This window comes from Thunnus maccoyii, chromosome 3 (assembly GCF_910596095.1).
Source record: "Thunnus maccoyii chromosome 3, fThuMac1.1, whole genome shotgun sequence".
Classification (NCBI taxonomy): Eukaryota; Metazoa; Chordata; class Actinopteri; order Scombriformes; family Scombridae; genus Thunnus; species Thunnus maccoyii.
This window is the reverse complement of record NC_056535.1, coordinates 17,304,794-17,326,045: the sequence shown is the minus strand read 5'-3', so window position 1 is coordinate 17,326,045 and position 21,252 is coordinate 17,304,794. Positions and strand designations below refer to the sequence as shown.

Below are 21,252 nucleotides of genomic sequence, written 5' to 3'. Positions count from 1 at the left end.
GACTAGATGGACATGTCCGTTCTCGCAGAACAGGTCTCGTCTCGCGAGAAGACACTGCGGCCGAAAACATTATGGACGTCGGTGGAAACGGTGGTGGGCTACCTGTAAACAATAAACAGAGAGCTATGCTGCCTAACAAAAGCAGAGGCGAATTTACCCGCAACCCCAGAAAAGATTCAGAGGTACGTAGACATAAGTGTGTGATTTATTTCAGCGAACCATAAACAGACTAACCTTTTCTGCTGTCAAACAAACCGTTAGCTAGCTCTGTCAGGCTAACGTTAGCTTCACTATTATTTGTGACTCGACAACGTAAACTTAACACCAGAAACTGAGTTTCACTGAATTAACGTGCCCTCACTTACACAGCGGATCACTTTCAGTCCTGTTTTATCGAACTGTTTCAGAACAGCAGTGTAGCTTAGCATAGGCTAACGTTAGTTAGCTCGTCACAGGCCAGACTGAGCTGTCTGACAGGAATCTGACTTTTCTTTGTAATGTATCGGATTGGTATGTCACTTTATAGAGGTATAACTTTAACTACTGTGGAGCTTGTCGTAGCAGCTGAAAGGTCAGCCTGTCTAATGAGGTGAGAAAGGTAATTAAATACCAGAGACAGTATTCTGCAGACCAGCTGCCTTTTATTCTTCACACATGCCTGTGGGTCCCCTGAGCTCCGCAGCAAAGAGGTGATCTGAGTTACAAGTACATATTTATACAAGCAGACATTCCCTTAATGGTCAGCTGTGCATCTTCTGCCACAGTTACGTTGAAGGCATGTGGCCAAGTCATGTGCCCATGACCTTAAATACTTACAACAAACAATCTCCATATATGGTATCACAAGTTTTGTACAACTGACCACTTGTCCAGTTTGCACTCTCTTTGTACAACATGAGCATGTCTTCTTCTCACTCTGTGTTCATGCGCTCAGTGTGATGATACTGTTTAATCAAGGTTATCAGCTCGTGCTGTGTTCATTCACAGTCCATGTCTTAGCTACCCACAGAGAGTCTATCTGTGACTCTAAAACGTTAAACTGCTGCAAACTCACTTCTTTCTCTCGGGTACATGTTTTTTTCTATTTTTTATGTACAAACCTAACAGTTGTCCTTCATCTACTGTCACAAATACACAGCTGAAGCACACAGTTATATGATTAATGCAATAATTTCCATAACAAGCTCCCATGTATCTACAAAGAAAAATGAAGGGAGTTTAGTTTCTGGCATGACAGTGGAGGATTTGTGATGGTTTCTTATGCAAAAATACCTGTTTCTAACCAGTGCAAGAGGAGTTATGACCTGTTGTCATTTTAAAATAGAAAATATGGATATAGAGACACAAAAAGAAAGACATAGAAAAACATATAAACACCAGACTTTAGGGCTGATGTGTATTCCTGCATTCAGAATATTACTTAAAGTCCCCCTTCACTCAAAAATATATTTTTCTTTTTGTTCCTACAGTTGAAAGTTTGAGCTTCACTGTGCAGAATGATATATGTGCAGAGTTTGACACTAGAAATATATTTTCACATTCATGTTTATGGATTATCCCAATTAATGGCCAGATACAAATTGGGGCAAGTGAGAAATATGTTATTAGTTGTTATATGGGTCAACCGACCCTTTAAGCTTAGATAAATATAATTAAATACTCAGCAGAAACTATTTGGTAGCACGTATCTGTCTGTCCAATTAGTGCAGTTTGTAGGTGGACAGTTGGATTATTAATCAAAAATAATGATATTTCTAATCATAATGGCATAAAATGTGTGATATGTTGTGCACAGGGGCTGTCTGAGTCTCCAGACCTCGAGTTTGAATATGCAGATACAGACAAGTGGGCCGCAGAGCTTTCAGGTATGTGGTTAGTTGTCACCTTTTGTCATCATGGACTCCTCTTTGTCCTTCTGAACTTCATGTTTTTAGGGTTTGCAATATATAGTGTGTATAGAGTATTTGTTTATATATATATATATATATATTCTGTATGTATGTTGCAGAGCTGTACAGTTATACTGAAGGACCAGAGTTTGCTCTTAATAGGAAGTGCTTTGAGGAGGAATTCAGAGCACATGGTATGTAGTTAAACATACAGTCACTCAATCAAATCTTATGAATTAATTGTAAACAATTAATTACATCTAAGTTGAAGAAGGTGAAGTTTATATCCATCTCTACTGTATCTCAGTGTCTGATAAGAAGTGGACAGAGCTTGATGCAGCTCAGCACAGAGCTCACGCCATGCGCCTGTTGGACAATCTGGAGGTGATTGCCCGGGAGAAGAGGCTGAAGGTTGCCAGGGCCATCCTGTACATGGCACAGGGTCAGTCCACATCACTAAAAACTAGATCAGCATCGATCAAGGAGGTTATTTTTGGCTGATATTTGACAAATCTGTTTCTCTCCAGGAACCTTTGCCGAGTGCAGCTCTGAGGCTGAGGTGCAGCACTGGATGAGATACAACGTCTTCCTGCTGCTGGATGTGGGGACCTTCTCTGCTCTGGTCGAACTGCTCAACATGGAGATTGAGTACGTCCTTTGTCAGTTTTCTAGACTCACAGATTTCATAAATTTCAAAACGCCTAGTTTTTGCTAAAAGATATTAGTCTGGAAAACATTTATTGTAAGTGAACAGTTAACAATTTCTCTGTTGTCAAATTTTAATAATCACAAATATGAATTTTCTCTCCTTCAGTAACAGTGCTGCCTGTAGCAGTGCTGTCAGGAAACCAGCCATCTCCCTCGCTGATAGCACAGATCTCAGGGTCCTGCTTAACATAATGTACCTGATGGTAGAAACGATTCAGCAGGAGGACCCAGCGGACAGGCCTGAATGGAGAGTCATCAGGGAAACCGTCAGAGCAGAACTGGGTAAATTTAATCAGACCATGAAAAGTTGCAGTCATGCCATGCATATGCCAAAAAAAAACAATCCCTGCCATGTAAACCATTTCCATACCGCTTCTCTAATCCAGGATCTCCGCTGTTCAACAACGAGCCCATTTCCGTCATGCTCTTTGGTATGGTTACCAAGTTCTGCAGCGGTCACGCCCCCCATTTTCCAATGAAGAAGGTGTTATTGCTGTTGTGGAAGAGCATACTGGTGAGAGAGAGAGAAATATTTGCTATGACTGTGGTCACAAATTCTGGTCTCATCACATTAGATTCTCTTACAACAAAGTCACACCTGGAGTTAAGAGAAATTAAAATCCTGCTCGTCTCTGTTTCAGTTCACACTCGGAGGGTTTGAGCAGCTCCAAAGCATAAAGGTTCATAAGCGTGAGGAGCTGGGTCTTCCCCCTCTCCCGGAGGACAGCATCCGAGTTATACGCAGCATGAGAGCCGCTTCTCCTCCTGCGTCTGCATCTGACCTCATAGAGCAGCAACAAAAACGGGCGCGTCGTGAACACAAGGTAGGATTGCTGTTGCTCTCCGACCAAACATATTGTGGGTTAAAGCCAACTACAAGTGTATTGTTGCCATGACTGTGGATCAACTCCTGTATGCAGGTGATTCTCAAGGATGTCTGCAAATATATCATTATTAACCCAATTAGGATAATATACCAGAAACACTAATAATTCTTGTATGTATCCACCTTAATTGTACTGTGACTCACAGAGTTGTTACATGCAGCTTTAAAAGTAAAACATTTCAAAGCCAAGTGTTTTTACTAAATTTGCATGAAGTTCAATGTAGCACGATAGAAACATGATGCAAAGGTGTCACTCTATTCCAGTCTGTACTAGTCTTTGCTTTATAGTATTGAAACAACACTATGAATTCTGTAAGCAACACATTTTTAACTACTTCATTTATATAGAGGACTATTTTTAGTAAAGGCAGTTGTCAGATTACTGCAATCCTAAAATTGTTTCATTTATATGATGATCTTGTACATTTGACACATCTTACCTGAGGCAATAAACCTTCATTCAGGCTGATGTCATCTGATCATATTACTCAGTATTGAATTATCTCTTCTTCTTTGTGGTATTTTTTACCTTCAGGATACAGCGTGGTTTCTTATTTTCAACCTATTACCCCATCATCCATCAAAATGTAATGATATCTTTATGTTTTGTTTTGTTTTTTTCTTATAAAGGCGCTGATCAAACAGGATAATCTGGATGCTTTCAATGAAAAGGACCCTTACAAGGCTGATGACTCTCGTGAGGATGAGGATGACAACGACGACAATGACAACTCTATAGAGGCAGAGACTTTCCCACTAGAAAGGGATGAGGTGATGCCTCCCCCTATTCCTCACCCTCCATCAGAGAGGGTGTCCTTCCCCAAAGGCCTGCCGTGGGCTCCTAAAGTCAGGTAGTGCTCAGTCTGACTGGCTGGATGAAAACAATGGCTACGTAACATTTTGAAAGCTATCGCAATAATACCTCTCTGGTTTTGACATTATTGTCTTTGCTCCAACAGGGAAAAGGACATTGAAAATTTCTTGGAATCAAGTAGAAGTAAATTTATTGGTTACACACTTGGAAGGTAAGTTTGCTTTTCATTAGCTGTAAACAAATCATACTGTAGCATTCTGCATTCTGCAAGCACACCCCTGAAATAATGAATTAAAACACGGTTATTCTTGTGCATGTTTTGCAGTGATACGGATACTGTTGTTGGCTTGCCAAGGCCAATTCATGAGAGCATCAAGACGTTAAAGCAGGTATCGTGTCACTGTTCACCATAATTCGTTAAATAGGTTTTTTTTATCTAGAGAATATGTTAAGAATCCTAAAAGTAATACAGTAGTTCTGCAGGATTTTCACATATCAAGTTTTCATTTTCTTTGCAGCATAAGTACGTCTCCATAGCTGAGATTCAGATTTCAAAGGAGGAGGAGTTTCAGAAAACACCTCTGTCTGGGGTAAGTGGAAACAAAAATCATTTACTTTAATAAAAACCTGTTGACCTAGACAGAATTTTATTATCTCTGAATATTATGTCTTTTCCATAGAGATAGGAGAGCAGCCTCATTTGTGAATTCCTTCAGATGGACGGTGTTGACCTGTAGTCGAGCTATCGTGCTCTTACAAGCTTTTTTTGTTTTGTTTTGTTGTGAATTTAAATAATTGTTGAAGTAGAAAATGCACTCTACATTTGCCCTCTAACTTATTGGCACTATGCAGTGTGGGGGTGGACGGGTAGGATGAGCTTTTACTCTACTTCTGGTTAAATGTTGGCAGAAGTTTAAACACCTTGTGTCTGCAAGACCAAACTGTCTTCAAATGTCATGACAACGTTATTTGTGCGTCTTACATTCTGCTTCCTTATCAGGGTGAAGAGGAGGTGGAGATGTGCTCCACTGAGCTGCTCTATCAGGGAATTCTGCCCAGTTTACCTCAATATATGGTTAGTGCTTTTTGGGGTTGGATAGTTTCAAGGAGGGTTTGCATTATTGTACCATTTACTTAACACTGTATTTATTATTTACACTTTCACAAAGTTTATACAACTAAAAGTTTATGTGAATGGATCCTGAAAGTAGCTATTATAGAATTAAATTTCAATGTGTTTCAGTTCCTTTTACTCAGCTAAATTGAGACTCAGGTAATAACCTGAAAGGCCAACATGTCTGTTTGCTGTGGTCCACTGAAATAAGTCGCAATAATATGTTCACATTGCACTCTGAAAGTCTTTGTGACATAGGCGGTTCATTTTTTAAATAACCGAGCAATGAACATTGTTTTTCCTCAGCATAGTCATGTTAAATTATAAAGCTTACAGACAATGTTACAGTTTTGTTTGTCTTCCCTGATGTGTTTTCTAGAGTGACATTTTCAGCCTTTATGACCCGGCAGTCTCACACAAATCACACAAATTTCCATTGAAGCAGCACAAATGATAGAACTCAAATAAAAAATTTGAAGCAATTTAGCCATTAGATCTACAGCCCCTCCACACTATCGTTACAAGTATGTAAACAGTCACTGTTGAATACAGAACAAATGTCAGACTGTTTTGTAACTGACATCTCGGTGTGTCTCTCTGGATGTCAGATTGCTCTGCTGAAGATCCTACTCGCAGCAGCTCCGACCTCTAAAGCCAAGACAGATTCCATCAACATCCTGGCTGATGTGTTGCCAGAGGAGATGCCGTAAGTGACGTGCCTCTCAGAGGTTCATCCTCCACTGCAACATTATGTTCTGAGCGAGGAGAGCATCCTCACTTTAGTAACAATATTACAGTTGCATTTATTCCTAAAGTGGAAAAGGAGAACTGATATCTGCTTTACTTTTCATAGTGAATGTAACTACACAGATACTGCTACTGGAATTAAGTTAGTGTCAAGAGCTTTGGTTTGTAAGCAGATTATTGTATCTTAAAATGTCTTCTAGCTTGTAAAACACAGCAGGAGAGATGCTATAAGTACATTTTGGCAGTGTAGGCACGTAACAAGTGCCTGGTTAGCAGGGTGTAAAAACATCAAGGTAAAAGACTTTGTAGAATCTTAAGAGGTGACTGATGGGTTATGTGTCTCTCTGCAGGACCACGGTGTTGCAAAGCATGAAACTCGGCGTCGATGTCAATCGACACAAAGAGATCATTGTGAAGGCAATCTCTGCCATCCTGCTGCTGCTTCTGAAACACTTCAAACTGAACCACATCTACCAAGTACGTACATCACACACTTGTTAACATCGCAATTCAGTGTGTTGGATATTTTCTGAAATATTATGAAAGTAATTCTTCTCCTCATTGTTGTTAGTATTAACCAAATTTGTCTTTGTGTGCTTGTTTTCACAGTTTGAGTACATGGCTCAACATCTAGTGTTTGCCAACTGCATCCCGCTCATTCTGAAGTTCTTCAACCAGAACATCATGTCTTACATCACAGCTAAGAATAGGTAGCATGTCTTTAAAGAAAGAACATGACTCCCATTTACATGAAATGTCATGAACTTTACTTATATTTCCTTTATTTCATTGCTCTCAATTTCTTTTTCCCAATAGCATCTCAGTACTTGACTTTCCTCACTGCGTGGTGCACGAGCTCCCTGAGTTAACTGCAGAAAGTTTGGTACGTTTTCTGATTTCTGTCATTTTATAGTTGTTGGTTTCTCCACAGATATAGAACTTAGAAATGATGTTTTGTGTGTGTATATTTTGTCTGTTAACAGGAAGCAGGAGACAACAATCAGTTTTGCTGGAGGAATCTGTTTTCCTGCATCAACCTGCTGAGGATCCTCAACAAACTGACCAAGTGGAAGCACTCCAGAACTATGGTGAGAGTACGACTCATCAGATAGCATTTACTACATCAGATAAATCAAGGGTATCTGTTGAAAATTTCATGGCCTTTCATCCTATAGCTACGTGATATTTCAGTCTGGACCAAACTGACAGGCTGACATTCCCATCACTGGAAGAAAAAAGATAATATATTGGCTCTCGACATTCATGTTTTCTCGCCCAGATGCTGGTGGTGTTTAAGTCCGCTCCCATCCTGAAGAGGGCGCTGAAGGTCAAGCAGGCCATGATGCAGCTCTACGTCCTCAAGCTGCTCAAAGTGCAAACCAAATACCTGGGACGCCAGTGGAGGAAGAGCAACATGAAGACCATGTCCGCCATCTACCAGAAGGTCCGACATCGGCTCAATGATGACTGGGCCTACGGAAACGGTGAGTGAAAATCAAAGTCAGAATAGTCGGACACCTGCTGAGTTGTATTTATACTGTGAGCAGTTTAAAGTGCACTAAATATGACTGACTTGTTTTGTTTGGCAGATCTGGATGCTCGTCCCTGGGACTTCCAGGCAGAGGAATGCGCTCTGCGGGCCAACATCGAACGCTTCAACAGCCGCCGTTACGACAAGACCCACAGTAATCCGGACTTCCTGCCTGTGGACAACTGTCTGCAGAGTGTTCTGGGGCAGCGGGTGGACCTGCCAGAGGACTTCCAAATGAACTATGACCTCTGGCTGGAGCGCGAGGTCTTCTCCAAACCTATTTCCTGGGAGGAACTGCTACAGTGAGAATCAGCAACTCTCAACACGCTTGTTCTTTTAAATGAGTAATAAAACAATCAGGAGTTCAAACCACCAACAGTGCACTCGCTGATCAAACTCTGATCAAAGCATTATGTTACGCGTCCTGTACAGAACGAAGATGACGGATGGATTTCATTTTCAAAGGTCACCCGGGTGTTGGCTCTCAATCATCAGCCTGGATCAGTGTGGTTTTAGAGTTTGATCGAACGCTTTATGTGATGAACTGTTGCCTTGAAGAAATTTAGCATTATTGTGATTTCAATCCACTTGTTAGCAAAAAAAAAAAAACATCAGCCTTTTGTATTTAGGTTCCTTGAGACTTTTCCCACACTAATGCCACCCACAGTTTTTAATGAAATACCATAATGAACTTTTACCTTACATTTACATTTCCTCTGTGTGCCTCTTACCCGTTAGGTCAGTAACTTTGACCTTGAAGCACTACATGACAGTATGTTCACTCCGAATTTTAAAGAGATTTATTTGGAATAAATTTAAGTGTAACTGTTAAGACTCAGAGATGTGTGTGAGCACATATAAGATGTTGAAATAAATATAACATTCCTTAGGTTCATCTTATGAGCTGAGATGAGAGGAATGGGTGGGTTTTTTGTAGTTTTTTTCTGTATGTACAAATAGAAACATGTACTACTTTTTGACGGTTATTGCTTGTACGGGGTGATTTATTCTTTCCCCGACTTATTCTTTGTTGCTCCTCTGCATTTGCAAATGATTTAAATTTTATTTCCATTATTCTGAGTACCGCCTACACATATTTGCCCGGGGACCATGGAGGCGATCAGTCAGACTTTCATTGACTACCAGACTGAGTATATTTACAAATACAGCCTTGATTTTTTTTTTTTTTTTAGTATCTTAATTTTGCTTTGTTGTGTAGAAAAACTGGTTGCACATGGTTGTGAAAGGAAACAGGATCAGTGAAGCTCTGGTTTGAGACATGCAGGGATAACTTAAGTGGAAAAACTTCTAGTAAAAGAACCATTTTCCTTTTTTTCTACTTTTCATCATCTTTTTTGTTTTATTATAAAGGTTAAAGAAATGGAAAAGACTTGTAAATTGTGGAACTTATTTATCATGGCTTTGTCTTTGTTTTACATTGACTTAAATACTATAATAAAATAGATACTGTCGTTCCTGCAGCATTTTTATTTCTTACTATTATCGAGTCAATAAATATTTGAATTTTATTTTACTTTTGGACTCATTTATAAGAACAAACAGATTTTATGATTCTGATTGTCAGGGAATGCTGTTGATATTAATCTTATTCCTGATTATTTTTACAGATGTGTAATTAAAAAGAAGAAAGTAAGAGGTACAAAATTAAGATTCTTTAATTTGAATTGGTCTTGACATGACAGCACTTGCAGCTCTATGGTATGATAAATGTGTTTGTTCTGATTTTGACCACAAAGAGAAATAGATATTCAAGGTGAACTGTCAGAAAGTACGTACGTCGCCTAAGGGCATGATGTTTATCACAAGGAAGCAACACGTCAAGAGAAATTTGCCTGACAAAGCATTCAGTGCAAACTTCTGGTTTGATGCTGTTGTTATTACTCAAAATATATCATAGTTGATACCAAGATCTACCTGAGAGACGGTGTGAGAAAATGCTGAGTATTGAAGATGATGTGGAGGATATCTGTGTAAAAATGCACTTTCTTTTGGATACTGTAAACTGATAATAATAATGTTTTAAAACTTGGCAAACAAAAAAACTACCAAGGTCATAAAACCCCCCACAACGACACCGTCTTGCCATGACTTCATCTTCTTTGTCCCTCCCTCTTGAAGTTAGATCAAATATTTTAGTCACACCCATCTCCACTCTGAAATCAGGAAACCGAACATGCAAGACTACTGAGTCACTCCAGGAGGAAATGAAACATAACTAGTGAAACACCGCCTTTCTCTGCACAAACATGGCAGATCCCCGTGTCCCCGTGAGGATGAACCACCTCTGCTGTCGAATCTGCTGCAAAGTTCTCAGGAATCCTGCGACGATTCCCTGCGGCCACAACTTCTGCATGCAGTGTATTCAGGACTGCTGGGATCATGAAGAGAGCAGCGACTTTTCCTGCAGCTGTCCTGATTGTGGTTGCTCGTTTTCTTCCAGACCCCAGCTGATCAAGAACACAACTCTGGCTGACTTGGTTAGAGACACAGAAAGGTGTGATGCAGGCGTCGAGAAGAGAAAGCAGCAGCGCTCGGGAGAGTCAGTGAAGAGACCCCGCAGCTGCACAGTGACATCAAGAGGACCTTTGTGTTGGAGGCACAACAAACTCTTGAATGTTTACTGCTGCACTGATGAGAAGATTATATGTGAAGAGTGCGCTTCAGCTGAGCACGGAGGACACACAATTGGGTTGGTGGGAGAGGAACGGAGGAGGAAACAGGTATGTAAAACAAACAGACAGATAAATACTGCCATTTCTGACACATTATCAGCTGTAAACAAAGATTGGATATGTGAGTGGAGAAAGCAGTCTTTCATTAGTTTTATTGGTGTTTTTACATGTGCTAGATTTAAACTTGGCACTAGATTACAGATTGCTTTTATTATTTGACGTCAACTTTCACTGTATTATCAGTCAGAGGTCTCTGAGTTGGCAGGAGTTTGCATGACTACAATAATTGGTCTGTGATGTCTGAAAAATTGTGGTTCATTGCATTTGCAGTTCAAGTTCCTGTGCTACAACTTCACCTTAAAAAAAACTGCGGAGGAAGCAGATAGAAAAAAAAAGATCATTAATGTTTTTAATTCACTTCAAACTTCAAACTTGCTTTCCTTACTGCAGAAACTTTGGAATATTACATTACATTACATTACATTTTCATTTAGCAGACGCTTTTATCCAAAGCGACGTACATATGAGTCTGATACAACACAAGCAAGGATCTAGTCAGGAGACAACAACATGAGGAAGTGCCATAAAGCTTACGTTTGGGCTCGATAGGACGTAGATGCCACCAGGCAGTGCAACAAGGCAGTGATTAGAGTGCATAGAAGCATGTGTTTTTGTTTTTTGTTTTTTCTCTCCCTACAGTTCATCAAGTACAGAGGTGTTCACGAAAGAGCTTGGTCTTTAGTCTTTTCTTAAAGATTGAGAGGGACTCTGCAGATCAAACAGAGTTTGGTAACTCGTTTCACCACCTGGGAACTACAGAGGAGAAGTGAGCTAGTGACTTAGGGCCCTGTTGTTGTGGTGATACCAGGCGGCTTTTGTTGGCAGAGCGTAGTGAGCGGGAGGGAGTGTAGACCTGAATGAGGGAGTTCAGGTAGGCAGGAGCTGTTTTAGTTGCTATTTTATAAGTAAGTGTCAGGGTTTTGAATTTGATGCGGGCAGCAACTGGGAGCCTGTGGAGGGATATCAACAGCAGGGTGACATGTGCTGTTTTGGGCTGATTGAAGACCAGACGCGCTGCCGCGTTCTGGATCATCTGCAGAGGTTTAAGTGTACATGCAGTGAGGCCTGCCAGTAAGGAGTTGCAGTAGTCGATTCGCGATATTACGAGAGCCTGTATCAGGGGTTGTGCTGCATGCTCAGACAGGTAGGGTCTGATCTTCCTGATGTTGTACAGGGAGAATCGACACGATCGAGCGACTGAGGCCACGTGAACCTTAAAGGTTAGTTGGTCATCAATCATGACACCCAAGTTTCGGGCGGACTTTGTGGGCATGAGTTTGGTTGATTTGAGCTAATATAGTGTTAATCAGTTACCACTGAATTTGCAGCAACTTTGCAGATAAAAACCAAATCAAAAGAAGAAAAGTTTCCAACAATCGTGGTGGAAAACTGCCACAAAATAAAGTTACTTTCAAAACTCAGGACAGAGCCACCAACTATGATCAAGTCCCACATACATTATGCACATCATCAGGCACAAAAAGGATGTTACGTGTTGTGGAAACTGAAAAATCAGTTCTTGTCCAGTGCAGATGAGTGTTGGTGCTCAAATACCGGATGAATCGATCTTCATTGCTTTGTAAGGGGAGAGTTGCAGGAGCCTGTGTTTGTATTCTGCCCAGGAGAGGTCAAAAGAGCAGAGTGTCAGAGCAGCACTGAGAACAAGGAGGTGTTATTCCTCCAGAAACCCCCGTAAATCAGGATTTAACACACTGTCTGTGAGGATCCGTTTCTGTCTGTTGACTACAGCCAATGTTTCGATCTATTACCTGGTGAACAGTCTCTGACCTTCTTAATGAGGGATGGCCTCACACTATAATACGTTTTATGATCTGTGGACTTTTTGACCAGAGGACAGTATACTTCAATGAACTGAATGGCAAGCGGATCTTTGTTAACACAGGACATTTGCTTTTTGTATGAACAGCCACTATGTTAAAGATGACCTTTTAACCTTTTTCCACAATAGCTTCTCATGATAGCATCCTTATGTATATCTTTGAATATTATAATATATGCATGTGCCACGAAACCAATGAGATGCTTTTAAACAATATATGTGTGCAGATAGCTGAAAGGACAATCTTAGGAAGACCTTCCCTTTAACCTGGAGTATTAAAGGACATGTATCCTTTAAGGAGAGGAGTTAGTAGACAGGTTTCAAGTTTCCAGTGAAGCTCTTTGGTGGATTTTTTGATATTTTTGCTTGCTTTTTTAGTACTTTGTACTTTGCTTTTGTGCTGAATAAATCCAAGTAGATCATTTTTTCATGTCCTGAAAGACAGAAAACTGAGGCTCTCTGTCAGATATGAACAGACTTTTAGGAGGAGAAAAGACCTCTTTAACACATATTGATTTCGCTAATTTACTGTGTTCTTATTATTTTATCCAGTCATTAGAAACACTGGAAGATGGAACTCATTCTCGCTTAACAACCTGGCTGATAGGCAGGTGGAGAAGCAGTCTCTCCTCAGCTGTTATAGTACTTTGAGATAAAACACATTAACTGTAGCCAACAACAGGATACACATGACTTCACTTATTCAACCTTTAATTACATGGTCATGACATTTTCTTGGCTTAAGACATGTTGTTCTTCTCTTATCCTTTGTACTTCACAACATCTCTGCCACTTGCCACCATAGAGGAAGAGGTTTCAACCTTCCTCCAGGCTAAACTCTTTTATAATGAGTTTTCTTATATTTAGTTTCCCAACAAACAGTAAACATTGTAATATCATGTTGGATATATGTGACACATCTATTCATACTTGCAAAAGTAAGATCATATTGGAAATAAACATATGATTATAACAGGATTTTCCCTCACATACTAAACACCTATTTTTAAAGTCACCTTACTGTACTGACAAGCTTAAAACCAGTCTCACAAAACTAAACCAATCCTGTGTATTTCGATCCAACACACTCACGCTAAAGGAGGAGCTGGAGAATGTAAAGAGGAAATCCAAGCAGATTCTCCAGAAACAAGAAGAGAAATGGAAAAACATGAGGAAGATTCGGGAACAGATTCAGGTAAAGGAGGACTTGTCCATATTGTGTACATTTTTGTTCACACTGTTCATACAGTTAGATACAGGACTCCATTGATCTCAAAGACTTGTGTGTAAAACAGGAGGAGGCAAGAGAAACAGATGACTACTGTGAAAGTGTCTTGGCCGGTGTCATTGACTCCGTGCAGAGACATTACCTGTCAGTGAGGCAGCTGATCGGTGCTCAAGAGGAGGCGACAGCAGCTCAGACTCGGATCTCCCTGCAGACCTTGGAGCTGAAAATGGAGGAAATGAAGAAAAGGGAGGCTGAGCTGGATCGCCTGGCACAGACAGACAGCGATGTCTATTTCCTGCAGGTATTCTGATCACATCCCCGCCTGTAGGGAGTTTGACCTGTTTCTATATGGTGGATGATGATCAAGTTGTCTCTCCTCACAGGAATGGCCCTCACTCCAGCGTCTCTGTGAAGAAGACCATCACCACGCTTTCCATCAGGTTTCAGAGGATCCACTCCTTCCCTTTGAGTCCATAAAGAAGGCTGTTGAACAGCTTGGGAGGCAACTGGAAGCATTTTGTGACAAAGAATTTGTCTCAATCTCTCAAACTGGTATGTATATTTGTTAAAGAGCGGAAATATTGTCTCTAATCATAGTTTTCTTTTAACGCTTTTCATGGCTTTTTATTCCCTTTTATTCAATACAGCTGACAGTGGAGAACAACAGGAATCAGAAGAAGAGGAGACAGAGGAGGACGAGGTGCAGGAAATAGATGAAGCCAGTATCTCACAGTCTCATGGTGTGTACTTTAAACAATGACATGTATTTTTTAAATTTTAAAATCTTAGCCTCCTCTGTGGATTAATATAATTGTTGCATCTTATGAAATCTGAAACACACTGAAACCCTCTGTCATCAAAATTCTTAAGTATTAAAAAAAAATCACATTAAAAGATAAAACTTAAAATTCCCAAAATGTGCAACAACCTTCATGCAAAAATATTCTTTTATGTCTAAAAACTAAGCTTAATGCATTCAGAATTATTCTTTCTTTAAAGCTTGAATAGTGTAGCTTCAGGTGTGGAGCACTGCTTTAAGAAACCACAACACACCATCATTACTCATCATATAAAACTACATAATTAATCATACAAACCCCAAACCATACACTATTACACTTATTCCAAAGGTTCATTCATTTCATTCATTCATCCATTCAGCCAGTATATGTATATTCATAAGTTACCCATAACATGTGGAATATATGTGATTATTTATTGTATTTAGTTTTGTATGATATATAATATGTGCTGTTGTACAGTGAGTTTTGTATGTGTGAATGTGTTTCTTTGTGTATATTAAGTGTTGCTCCACACCTGCTGCTAATCAGTCAATGATTGATGAAAAGAAGAAGGGTCATTTGCATACACATCTAAAAGATATAATGTATTATTATATGCACAGTACCAGTCAACAGTTTGGACACATTTTCTCATTCAAGTGAATGGGAAAGTGTGTCCAAACTTTTGACTGGTACTCCATATAGATATTATGTGTTTAGTTTGGTTTTTAGCACTAAAGGAGTATTTTGATTTGATTTATGGGATTTTTTTTTTTTTTTTGCCAAGTACCCATATCCTGCCATTTGCTGCCCCATTACATCTGTATACTAATCATTAAATGTTGTGGGAATTTTCCTGTTTATGATAGATGGATTCACAGAGAGCATCTGTCTTTTCTGAGTTTTATTGTAATAAACAAAGTTCACATTTGCAAATGCAGATCTCCCAGTTTTCTAGGCTGAAAGAGATAATGCATGAAGTTCAGTGATAGTAAACATCCAATATCCGTCACCCAACCAGGTATTTTTTTAAGTAATTCACTGTATCTCTAGTGAGTTTCTTTCGGTCATCTGAGAATTATGAGTTGAAGGCCAAATCCTTATCTGCCTTTCCTCCCTTCAGGAATTTCTCTGAAATGAGAAAAAGTTATGGTGAGCGACTCCCACAGCTCACTTCTGTTGAACATTTTCACACAGGAAGCAGAGAGAACAAAGTCTTACAATGTGCTTTTGGCTAAAGGCAGTATAACATAATCTTAAGACAATAACATAAAGGTATAAGTGTCCGTTTCAATAAACCTCTAAGTTTAAGCGAGAATAACTTAATTGTGGTTTTGAAGGACCACTTTCAATTACAAAAAAATACACAAATAAAATTTAAAAAAATCTTATCTAGCCATACAGATAGTTTTTATTTTCTTTTTCCAGGTTTTGAGACCTCACTTTGAACAGTTTTTATTGGAACTACTTTCAACTGATAAAATAGTCCCTATGAAAACTATTCTGTCAACAGTGAGTGTAGAGAGAGACTTCTGTTGGATTAAAAGAAAAAATCAATGTCAATGAAATCCCGAAATATCTAATAATAATAATAATAAAACCTGGATAAAGGAAACCAAACCTATGGGCAGATTTTTGTTGTTGTTTCTTTTGATTTGTGTGGATTAATCCTTTATGATATAGACTCCTTTTGTGGCAGATATGTCATGGAAGAAAAAGAAGAGGTGTAATAAATAAAATTCAGTTTTAAGTGAGCCAGTTTCAGGGTCCTGGTATTGTCTGTGTTGGCTCACTGGAATGACTTACTGGGACACTTAAAGGAACACTCCACCTGTGTCCCTTTCCGGGTTTTTCAAGTGGAGACGACCCCTCAGCCATTAGGGTTAAGTGCCACCTTCCCCTCAAACACACACACACACGCAGGTAGTTTGCTGGCAGTGTCTTCCTAACATACTTGCTCACTGTAAGTTAGAGCATGAAAAATAGTCTATATATACTATGAACGCTGAGTCCGAGTGTTGGAAATGTTTATAAATGCACCAGACAGAGCCGCTGCTGAGTGCTTGCAGCTCTGGAGGAGAGAGCTGGGAGAAAACCTGGATCGGAGGGACAAATAACACCCGTGAGTCACACTGGATTCTGCTCTGATCCGGAGCTGTTTACTGGTGAAAAGAGAGCTCAGAGTTTATTTTTTAAACTTTGAGCAGAAGCAACAGTGAGTGCTCCATCTGTGTGTCTGTTAACACGTTTACCAGAGCAGCAGCAGTGAGTGCTCTGTCTGTGTGTCTGTTAGCACACTTAGTAGAGCAGCAGCAACAGCAAGTGCTCCGTCTATGTGTCTGTGTGTGTCTGTTAGCACGTTTAGCAGAGCAGCAGCAACAGTGAGTGCTCCGTCTGTGTGTCTGTTAGCACATTTACCAGAGCAGCAGCAACAGTGAGTGCTCCGTCTGTGTGTCTGTTAGCACGTTTAGCAGAGCAGCAGCAACAGTGAGTGCTCCGTCTGTGTGTCTGTTAGCACATTTACCAGAGCAGCAGCAACAGTGAGTGCTCCGTCTGTGTGTCTGTTAGCATGTTTAGTAGAGCAGCAGCAACAGTAAGTGCTCCATCCATCTCTGTGGCTACTGGCTGGGCGGGCTCGGAGGTTTATATCAGTTTACCTGTAGCAACATCATCATACAGAAACCTATGTCAGGACACGTGGGAAAAGGGTTTTAGAAGGGCTTGGGAAAATAGCATTTTGATGTTAAAACATATGTACTTCGACCAAAATTTGAATTTTCGGATTTGAATCCATATGGAACACTAATGTGAAGCTACAGAATGATATAAAAAATTCAAAAAACAACGTACCTGCCCTTTAATGGAGTGGACTGATTGTTAATAGTGGTAGTAATTACACTTGTGGTCTTCCTGCCATGACAAGTCAAAATACTAATTTTTCAGTAGAGACACTTAATGATGCTCTGAAATTGTCTCATAGATCTTTCTGAAGTTAACAACACTGTAACTGGACAGACTGTGGAGCCTACAACCAGAGCAGAGTTTCTTCAGTGTGAGTTCATCTTTAACAAGAAGACTAACAGTCCTCTTCTCTACCATAGCTTTAACTCATAGCCTATGGCCTATTTATAGAGTTATAATTTTCACTTCTTCCTCAATACTTCAGATGCATGTGAATTAACCCTGGACCCCACTACAGCTCATGAGGACCTGCTCCTTTCCAAAGAGGGCAAAGAGGTGAGGTTGTGCCCTCAGAAATGTAAGAGCCCAACTATTCGTTGCCAGGAGCGGTTTGTCCACCGGCGACAGGTGCTGTGCAAGGAGGGACTGCAGGCCGAGCGCTGCTATTATGAGATAGAGGTAGAAGGAGACAAGGCAGAGATTGCCCTCGCCTACAAAGGAATAGACAGAAAATCTCGCACAAGACTGTCAGCATTGGGGGGCAGTGCGAACTCCTGGAGTCTTGATCGGTCCACAAACTATTCTGTAAGCCACAAAGCTGACAGCGTCCAACTCACAACATCTCCCAGTAGTCACAGGATTGGTGTTTATCTGAAGTTCAGAGAGGGAACTCTGTCATTCTACGAGGTGTCAGAGAGTATGAAGTTTCTTTACAAGGTTGAAGCAGAGTTCACAGAACCGCTGTATCCGGGCTTCTGGCTGGGAGAGAAAAGTTGCATCAGGATCTCTGATCTGAGACAAGAAACTGTGAACTATAGTTCTCATTAGACAAGCACAGATTTTTATCGTTAGATATATGAAATACAGCTAAATTACATATTTTTGTATACAAAACTCTGTTAGAGAGTGAAACCACTGAACAGCATTACCATCTTTATAAATAATCTCATTGTGCTGAACTCAAGGAAGTGAAACAACTCTGAGGTTAAACTATATCTCAGTTTTATATGGGGGCCCTATGGATTCCTTCAAGGACCCCCGTTGGTGCCTGGGCCACACTTTGGGAACCTCTGCCTTACAGAATATAACTGAGGAACAGTTTCTTGTCAACAAATGTAACTCAGCTGAAAAGATGATTCAACATACCACAGCATTTCAATCATGTATAATAATTGTGATAACCTTTCTATATAGATTATGATTTCTGTTACACAGAATATAAATTGGATTTTTTTTGTAATTAAATTCATTCTGTGAATGTATAATTTACCTAATGTTATCAGCATATGATTGGTCACAAATAAGTGGTCATGAAATGGAGATTCATAATATAGTGAAAAACATTCTTAGCTGCAACTCAACACCAAACCTTTTTGTTGAGTTTATTTTATACTTCAGCCAGAGGGAGGCAGAGTAATGTCTGTCACAGACATTTTGTACATATTTACTAATAGTAACTAGTATATGTATATGTGTATGTATATAAACCCTTAATTGTATTTGGTATTTTGTATTTGTAATGTAATGTCCAAATCTTTTCCCATTTTAAAGTGATTTGTTTTGTTCAGATGGATTGACAGGGTGCAGTAGTGTCATTATTTTGAATATATAGTTAGTACGTTAATATGCTCACAATAAATGGTGCACAGATAACAACCTACTGCCCAATGTCAACTAAACCAAGGAGGTGATTGTTGATTTTAGAAAAAAAGGAGGCAAAGACACACATCCCTGTCTACATCAGTGGAGCTGAGGTGGAGCAGGTGAACAGTTTTAGGTTCCTGTCATGGACATTACACATCTCCACCCCAGTAAAAAAAAAAAAGCTCAGAAATGACTGAACTTCTTGAGGAAACTTAAGAAGACAAAATTCCGATCTCAAGTTCTTGTTAACTTTTACAGAGGAGCAATAGAAAGCATCCTGGCTGCAAACATCACAGATTGGCATGAGATATGCATGGCCCAAGACAGGAATGCTCTGCAGCAGGTGATTAAAACTGCCCAGAACATCACTGGTACCCATCTACTGAGCATCAGTGATATCAGTGAGATGAGGAGTCTGCACACAGCCCAAAGGATACTAAAAGACAAAACCCACCCCAACCACAGCCTGTTCACCCTGCTGCCATCTGGCAAGAGAAGTATCTGCTGTCGTATCACCGGACTACAGAGCAGCTTCTTTTCTCAGGCTGTGAGACTCCTCAATTCACCCTCTGCACTACAATATAAAAAATAGTTTTATTTTTATGACTTATTATTTATTAATCCATTTATATCATTTCTGTCTTTGTGAGTAACATTAAAGGACTACAAACTACACTTTGTTATACAATCTTGTGTTGTAAAATGATAATAAATGAATCTTGAATCTTGAATGACAATGTTAAGCAGATGAAATGTTTACCTTCTTAGTTTAGCATGTTAGCATGTGAACATATGCTAATTAGTAGTCAACACAATGTACAGGTGAGGCTGAAGGGAATGTCAATAGCTTTGTAGGTATTCATAAACATATTCATAAAACTTCACATATTCATATTCATTAACAAAGTACTGGACACATTAAAATTCAGGGGATCACTAAAGTGATAATTAATCTCTGAGTTAGCCATATCAAGTGGATATCAACCACATTTACAGTCTTTTTAGCATAAAATTCCCTCTTTGTGTTTCCCTGTTGAGCTGCGGTGAAGTATAGTAACAAAAAGAGAGACTTTTGCACTAAAAATACTTAAATGTTGAAAGACATCTACTTGATTTGATTCACTTGGACGGCTGAAGCTTCATATTAGTTTCAGACTAACTTTTTAATGCATTTTCGCACAGAAGGAGGCTTCTGGATTTTGTCCCCCATCACTTACATTGTAAATGCATTATGAAGGGATCTTCTAATGGTCAGTACAGGAGGAAAGATTAAAGCAATAAAAACATGTTTCAATGTTCAATTTGGCACCTGAATATTGTTTTAAGACAGACTTGTGAAAAAATTGTGATTCCGTCCTTTAAAGAGGTTGAGAATAAAGATAATACTCTTGTGTGGAGGTCGAGTCCAGTTCGACTCACAATTGAAAGGCTGAAAAACAATGACAGAGTTATGACTCACTTTTGAACAAGAACAAAATCCAAAATCAAACGGCAGCTTGTCCACTCTTTATTATTAATATTTTTTGGTGATTTCACAATTTTTACAATAATTGTCAGTATCATACAATCATGATGACCAAGGAGAAAGACAGAGAGAAGCTGTAAAGGGACATTTCTAAATGTGTCTCCTGTACAGACAGTGCTTGAAACGTGTGCTCAATAAGGCCCTGCACCCACAGCTAATAAGAAGGAGTCTACACCAATATATAGAGCACACACACACACACACACCCACACACCCATACACACCCACACACACACACACACGTACACACACATTTATATTATCTATATGCTCACATACTCGAGCACATGTAAGGAAGAGTCATAATATCCCTTTGGCTTTAATGGGCAGTTCCTAATCATTGCTATGAACTTACACTAATGTGTCATTTTTTCTTTAAGCCACAATCATTCTGTAATTTAAATAACTTGGTTTTACTTTTAAACAGACCTTGAATTTACTGCTATGAGGACAACAAAACAAAGCAATTTTTTTTTGCAGTCCTAGTGAAAAAAGTGCATTTATCACATTCATTATTACTTTATGTTACGTTTACTGCTAAAACAGTTACTTTTTAAGACATTGATATACTTCACATGGATAAAATCTAGTTTTAGAACAGTTTGATTACACAAGATTATTTACAGATGTGAACAACAGAGAGATCTCTACATGATGCACTCCCAGCAGGACGTGTCTGGCTCTCACAGATCAGTTTATAGCCACACTAGTGTCCTGTGAGACTGTATTGCTAAGTACACACCAGAAAACAACATTGGTGGATGGGTGAAATATTACTTTGCTATTATATCTTTATTATTGGGAGGAAAAAATGAAGTTTGCCCTAAGGATGGCGCCAGAAGAGAGGTCATATTGTCATCTAAGCCCCTAAACACTCAGCTCATCAGGCT

At 39.5% G+C, this 21,252-nt stretch overlaps 2 protein-coding genes across 2 annotated transcripts; both read left to right on the top strand.

Moving 5' to 3' along the window:
• The first annotated feature begins 34 nt into the window (after window positions 1–34).
• strip1 (striatin interacting protein 1) lies at window positions 35–9,218 on the top strand. The gene is made up of 20 exons (XM_042407419.1): window positions 35–182; window positions 1,796–1,865; window positions 2,009–2,083; window positions 2,197–2,331; window positions 2,417–2,537; window positions 2,704–2,879; window positions 2,984–3,111; window positions 3,239–3,421; window positions 4,114–4,334; window positions 4,443–4,508; window positions 4,623–4,686; window positions 4,816–4,887; window positions 5,298–5,372; window positions 6,020–6,117; window positions 6,509–6,635; window positions 6,768–6,868; window positions 6,975–7,041; window positions 7,142–7,246; window positions 7,438–7,642; window positions 7,748–9,218. The coding sequence occupies exons 1-20, from the start codon at window positions 72–74 to the stop codon at window positions 7,993–7,995; spliced, it is 2,448 nt and encodes an 815-aa protein (XP_042263353.1). The 5' UTR covers window positions 35–71; the 3' UTR covers window positions 7,996–9,218.
• Window positions 9,219–9,755: 537 nt separating this feature from the next.
• Window positions 9,756–19,512, top strand: LOC121894576 (tripartite motif-containing protein 16-like protein). The gene is made up of 7 exons (XM_042407273.1): window positions 9,756–10,430; window positions 13,382–13,477; window positions 13,578–13,811; window positions 13,894–14,062; window positions 14,158–14,250; window positions 17,273–17,344; window positions 17,459–19,512. The coding sequence occupies exons 1-7, from the start codon at window positions 9,957–9,959 to the stop codon at window positions 18,019–18,021; spliced, it is 1,701 nt and encodes a 566-aa protein (XP_042263207.1). The 5' UTR covers window positions 9,756–9,956; the 3' UTR covers window positions 18,022–19,512.
• The last annotated feature ends 1,740 nt before the right edge of the window (window positions 19,513–21,252 follow it).

Excerpts from the sequence above, each read along its gene's own strand:
- strip1 (XM_042407419.1), top strand. The coding sequence starts at position 72 with ATGGACGTCGGTGGAAACGGTGGTGGGCTACCTGTAAACAATAAACAG. Across the intron at positions 7,247-7,437 it reads GGAAGCACTCCAGAACTATG|ATGCTGGTGGTGTTTAAGTC; the intron begins GTGAGAGTACGA and ends TTTCTCGCCCAG. Across the intron at positions 7,643-7,747 it reads TGACTGGGCCTACGGAAACG|ATCTGGATGCTCGTCCCTGG; the intron begins GTGAGTGAAAAT and ends TTTGTTTGGCAG.
- LOC121894576 (XM_042407273.1), top strand. The coding sequence starts at position 9,957 with ATGGCAGATCCCCGTGTCCCCGTGAGGATGAACCACCTCTGCTGTCGA. Across the intron at positions 14,063-14,157 it reads TGTCTCAATCTCTCAAACTG|CTGACAGTGGAGAACAACAG; the intron begins GTATGTATATTT and ends TATTCAATACAG. Across the intron at positions 17,345-17,458 it reads CAGAGCAGAGTTTCTTCAGT|ATGCATGTGAATTAACCCTG; the intron begins GTGAGTTCATCT and ends TCAATACTTCAG.